Source organism: Lactuca saligna, chromosome 5 (assembly GCF_052625555.1).
Source record: "Lactuca saligna cultivar CGN05327 chromosome 5, ASM5262555v1, whole genome shotgun sequence".
NCBI lineage: Eukaryota > Viridiplantae > Streptophyta > Magnoliopsida > Asterales > Asteraceae > Lactuca > Lactuca saligna.
This window is the reverse complement of record NC_136421.1, coordinates 199,632,173-199,638,536: the sequence shown is the minus strand read 5'-3', so window position 1 is coordinate 199,638,536 and position 6,364 is coordinate 199,632,173. Positions and strand designations below refer to the sequence as shown.

The 6,364-nt window shown below is 32.1% G+C and overlaps 1 protein-coding gene across 1 annotated transcript; it reads right to left on the bottom strand.

The window, feature by feature from the left end:
- Positions 1–1,547: 1,547 nt before the first annotated feature.
- Positions 1,548–3,200, bottom strand: GONST4 (golgi nucleotide sugar transporter 4). The gene has a single exon (XM_078958236.1). It carries the CDS (start codon positions 2,805–2,807, stop codon positions 1,773–1,775), a length of 1,035 nt encoding a protein of 344 aa, XP_078814362.1. The 5' UTR covers positions 2,808–3,200; the 3' UTR covers positions 1,548–1,772.
- Positions 3,201–6,364: the final 3,164 nt, after the last annotated feature.

The following is a 6,364-nucleotide window of genomic DNA, read 5'->3' as shown; positions in this document are numbered from 1 at the left end:
ATATTTGTAACTCCTCGGATGATCCCTACTATTTATTTTTTAATTAATTTAATTTTTTAACTCGGATCGTCCCTACTATTTAATTTTGTTACGAACTTGATCTTTGTCTTACCTAAAAAGATTATTGTGCCCTTATTAATATTTTTTAATTAATTTTCTTGTTTATATACTTATGCTTTATATGTTTTAGAAAAATTAGTAGACCTCACATATCTGTATCTCCTCACCATTCCATCTTTCATCATTCTCAACTTCTATTTATTTTTCATCTTTAGTGATATCGACGTCTTCATCATCACTTCTTTTTTCGGTCCTTCAACTCCGTCGAAACAACACCACAACCCACTAAATATGAAGAGACAGTAGGTTATGGTGTTGGTTCGCCAGAGTTGAAGTACCAAAAAAAAAGAAGGACGGTGAAGACGTTGATGTTACTAAAGATGGAAAAGAAATAGAAGATGGGGAGATCAGAGATGAGATGGTGAATGGTAAGACTCAAATTAAATTTCTCAAATGTGGTTTCATGTTTACGGTGATAAGATACATATATGTGGGGTATATTAATTTTTTTTATAAAAAATAAATACATAAATAAGAAAATTAATTTAAAATTTTAATAAGGGAAAAATAGTATTTTTAGATAAGACAAAGACAAAACGCGTAACAAAAATAAACAGTAAGGATCATCCGAGTTAAAAAAAATATATAATTAAAAATAAACAGTAGAGATCATCCGAAGAGATACAAATATGTGTGGTCTATTAATTTTTTTAAATATGTATAAAATAAATACATAGATAAGAAAATTAATTAAAAAAATAAATTAATAAGGGCACAATAGTATTTTTAGGTAAGACGGGGACCAAACGTGCAACAAAAATAAATAGTAGGGACCATTTAAGTTAAAAAAATAAATTAGGGACCAAAACCACAAATTCCCCCAAACTACAGGGACCATTCATGTAATTTAATTTTTAATTTTCATTTTGTTCATATTTGAATAACTATTTTTTTTGTACACATCTAGGTAACAAACTTGTTGAAAACGTTCACATCTAGGATTTAACCTGCTATAGCAGGTCATAATGGTCATATGTGAACACTTTCAAAAAGTTTGTTACCTACATATATACAAAAAAAAGATAGTTACCCAGATGTGAACATACCGAAAAGTTAATTACATTGATAAGTCATATTCCCTTTAAGTTTTAACACATCAAATTTTCAACTTTTTTTGTATTTTTGGAAAATCTTTTTTCAAAAAGTTAAAAAGTCGGGGTCTACCAAATGATTAGAGTAAATCAATAAATTACCAAAATAGTATTTTGTTCCAATTGTACAAAAATCTATACAAAAACCCACCATTAGAGATGCTCTTGTTACCACAACACAAAAGTTGTTCCCAATTGAGACAAGAAAGTGATCTCCATAGATCATATTGTAACATACCAAATCATAACTAAACCACATCAAGAAAACAAAAAAGAACACCAAAATATGCAGATAGATATTTATGATAGAATTACATGTTTATCATTTAAACCCTGTTAACAAAAATAAATGATCTTCATTGTTCACTACTTCAATAAACCAAAGACACCCGAATACACAATTCATAGTGTGAGAAAAAAAGACCTATTCAAGATAACATCAACTATCAAAATCCAAAAGCAAATAATATAGTTGAAATTTTAATACAAAAAACTAAACCGAATCATTGATAACATGTGTATAAAGCTTTAGTTAACCAAACCTGAGATACTTAAAAACACTTATACACCCGAGATTTTCCCCGAAATACCCTTTTCTTCATCTTCATTTGAGTAATCACCATCATCTTTATCATCCATTAACTTAGATGCTACCGGGTCCCGCTGTATAGATGGACTATTAACTCCAGTTACAGATTGCTGATACAAAATACCTCCAGCAATAGTCACAAGCAAACAGAATAACCCAAAAGGACTTGCGTGTTTATCCCAAATCAAAACATTAATAGCAACTGTAAGAAACTTGTTTACAACACCAGTTACAGTGAATGCAGTTGCAGATATGGCTTTTCGACATGCAAATCCAAAGAAACTGATTAGAAGTCCAAAAACACAAGATAAGGAGACTGCTGTAAATGCTATGATTTCAAACAAATTCCCATGGTTTGATCCAACAGCAGCAAACACATCAGAGTATTCACCAGTCATGATCCAGAAGAATGGAGCCATCATGAGAGATAACAGGTTGTTGTAGTAAACAAAACCCCATGTGTTCAATCCGAGATTTGTAACCATGTGTTTGATGTAAACCATTTCGGTTGTGATTGTGATCAAGTAAGCAAATGCCCATGAATATGCAGTCAATGTGAATCCTGAATCTGTAGCGACATAGCCAACAGCGCCACCCAAGATGATTAAAAGTGATAGAAATGTAAGTTTTGATGGAATTGGTTGCTTCCTAAAAGTGGTGTCGGCGATTGCTACCAAAAGGGGTGTTAAGGATCTGAAGACGATAAACGTGTCGACATTGGCATGACGCAATAAATTCGTGTTTGTGAAGATTGCGAGATAGAAAACGATAGCAGCGGGTAGGAATTTCTTAGCGGTTTCCCATACGAACGGATCGTGGCTCAAGAACCCTAATTTCCCCAAAACCCAAACTCCTAAAGCTGAAACAAGATACTGCAAAGCAGTCAATAGCCCTGGGTAATTGAACTTGGTGATTGCAAATTTGTTAATCACAGCTAATAAGCTTGAACATAAAGCGTACCCAATCACAAGACTGCTTGTAGCATAATGTTGCTTCGGTACAGCCATTGTGTGTCTGATTTCTTCTAAAACGATTCCAATTTCAATGGAACTTTGTTACAAAGACTTGTAATCAAAAGAACAAATCAGATTGACATTAGGAGTTGGATAAAATCGGTTTGATCTGATGAGACTGAAGGGAATTGAGTGGTAGAACTAGGGCAAAATGTTGAGGAATGAAATGACGATCGGATCTAAAGGAATTGACAGTGAAAGATGCGAAATTGATTCAGTGCGTACCTTTGTTGATTGAATAATGTTAGGATTCAGCAGAGAAGAGGGAAGATCCAGTTAAGGGCAGCTCGAAGCACAGTGATTGGGTTGATTTCGAGGTCTTGACAAGTAAATGAATGCCGTGTTTCATGGGATTGGTTGATGCATCATGTTATTTCCCTTGTCCTTGGACTAATCGTATTATTTTGGAATTTTGATTTGAATGACTTAATTAATCACTAAAATGACTAATTTTATTGGAACAATTAAATTAAATAATCATCTTTTTTAGAATTAACAAAATGATCATAATGGATTTATAAAATTCAATTGTTTCACTATAAAAAACAAATTTCTATGGTGTTTGATTTGTGTTCGTGGAATTTGAATCCTTAGAACTTGATCTTTGAGTTTTTCTGAATTTATTGATAATTTAAAAAGGAAATTGCACAAGTTAGTATTCACCCTTTTATTTAAACTTTCCAAATTTGCTAAATTCTCTGTTATTATGCATCTGTAAAAATCATAAACCATAACTATCTACATAATTCGTTAAGGCTAGACGGTGAACCCTCAACTTTTTAGACTATTAATCTTCATTCTCTCATAAACTCCTACCATATCGGCATCAAAAGTCCAGTAAGATCGATTTTGAGATTATTTTAGGTTTATTTTAATTTCTTTTTGTGAAATGTCATGAGAGCACAATTGTCACATACATAAGTTAACCATCTTGTAAGTTTAAAGAATATTTAAGATAATATAATTTCTCTCATTAGGCATGTGTTGAATACTTTGCATACTTTCATTGACATAAACCTCACAATTTTTTTTTTATGGTTAACGTTTAATATTATAATTGTATGAAATACATCGACATAAATGTTATATATTTACATGATGTTCATTAGCATGGAAAAGGATTATGATAACGTTCAACGTGAGTCAATCTGGATGACCCATGTAGCTAGAAGGGGGACAAGGTTATACACGATACCATTTTTTGGCTCTTTGTGAAATTTGTGATTGACAACACATAGTCTTTCCTAGTGGAAATTGGACTTAATGAATTCTTAGCCCTAGATATTCATTTAGATATGGAAGATATTTTTTTGTAAGATTTAGGAAGGGGCTCCTTGTGCATGCTTTTTGTTGATGATACTGTTTTGATGGAACATACTAAATTTGAGTTGATTGTTAGGTTGGATATTTGAAAGAAGTTAGTTGGAGAAAAAAAGATTATTGACAATCACATTTAAGACGGCTTATTTATGGTGCAATTTAAATAGGAAAATAGGCAATGATTTGAAGTATGTACCAAAGTTCATGTTCTACAATAAAAATCGAGTTTCAAATATTCCAAGGTCTATGATTAAAAAGCATGATGGTATTAAAGGGTGACATCACCCACTTCATAATTGAGGGATGATGAAAAGGGAAGACACATGTAACGTTTCAAATTTTAACTCAAAACTAAGTAAAGCATGAAAACCATTTTTCCATAAAAGACTAAGATACCAAATTCTTTAATCAACACAATACCATATCGTAAAAATGTATCATAAAATCAGCGGAAGTCTAAATGATAAATTAATAGCAATCAACAATTGTAAGCACAAAGCTTAACGAGTCCTCCAAGATACCACACACTTCAATACATATACAATGTATACAAACAATAACTTGTGACCTTGTGTTATTCTATCCGAGTCATGGCCTAGCGTCGTTCTTGTTGGATTAGGTGTCTAAGCCCATAACTAAAATTGGTATATACTTGAATTGATAGTAGCACAATCCTTTTGGGCTGCCCTGAAACCTAGCAATTGGACATGATGATTTTGGAGAGAGAGACTAATTTATTATGTGAATAATAAATTAAATAAATGGTTTAATAATGTGTTATGAAAATAATATATTAATTAGAAATCATATTATTTAATTAATAATTAATCAGAGATTGATTGAAATTGATTTTGGGATTAATTGGAATAATTAAAAGTATAGGGTCTGTTTGGTTATTTATTGATAATTGAGAAAGGAAAGTTCTAGAACCTCATGAAATGAGGTGGACGAAAATCTCTAGAGCAAGCCTAAGATTTTTCGTCTGAGGCCTTTGGGTAAAGGGATTAGGCTGCTTGGTCACCAAGCAAAGAGACCTAGGGTATATCCCTTAAACCCTAGTTTTGGCACTAAATTTTCTCAACTATATAAGGAACGCTTAGGTCCTATATTTCGGCCACTCCTTCTTTTCCTAAGGCTTGGACAAAATCTTGCCTCCCCTCTCCTCTCCCCCTCTCTCTTATATTATCTTCTTGATATCTTGGGTGTGTTTCCATTAGAGACATGACACTTATGGTCCTTGCTTCCAAGAGATCAACAAAGAGGAATTCTAGTTGTTTGCTATAACAACTAAAAGGTATATAATCCTAAAACCCTCTCATATTAATTTCGAAAATACCCTAGGGTTTTGGGTTTCTTTTTTATGTTCTTAGTTATAGGTTCAATTGTGAAAACATAGATCCTATTTAGATTGCATGCAAACTTAAGGGTTTTAATTTTGTTAGTTAACCTAAATCTCATCAGTGGTATCAGAGCGTTAGGTTTGTTTTATGTTGAATAGCTATAATAGAAGAATAGATCAATTAGGGTTTATTGAAATTAAACCCTAAAAGACAATAATTTCGACAAGGGCTAGGGTTTTGGAAACCCTACCCCCCCCCCCCCCCCCTTGGATTTCAAAATTTTAGGGCTAGGGTTTGGAAACCCTAACCTTCATCCCCAAGTATTTTCAAAATATGGTAGGTTATTAGGGTTTTCATATTTTAATAATTGTAAGTTAAACTTGATTTAAAGGATAGTTATAAAATTGGACAAATCATATACCCTAATTTTCAAAAATTAGAGGGTAAGGATTAAAATTAAATTATTTGATTAATTAAATTAGGTAATCCTTAATTGATTTAATTTATTTAATTTTTAATAATTAATTAATTCATTATTAATTTATTTTAAATTTAATTAATTGAATATTAATTTCGAAATTTAAAATATAAACCCTGGTATTTTGAAAAGTTTAAAATACACCTTATACTATATGTAAATTTAAAAACTTGATTATTACTATATGTATAAGAATAAGTCAGTCAAATCGCTAGTACGCCTCATTCACGAAGCTAGTCTATAAGAATAAGTCGTCGAGTCTGTTCTTGAAGTATGAAGATGGCTTTGGACTCGCCGAGTCAGGGCATTGACTCACCGAGTTCTTCCACGAATGAGTCTAACCCTCTAACTCACCGAGTCTACTTCTCACTCACTGGCTCCACTCGGCATAACTCGAAAAAGGAAACACAGGG

Bases quoted from the DNA above. Each gene is read 5' to 3' on its own strand.
- GONST4 (XM_078958236.1), bottom strand. From the start codon at position 2,807: ATGGCTGTACCGAAGCAACATTATGCTACAAGCAGTCTTGTGATTGGG.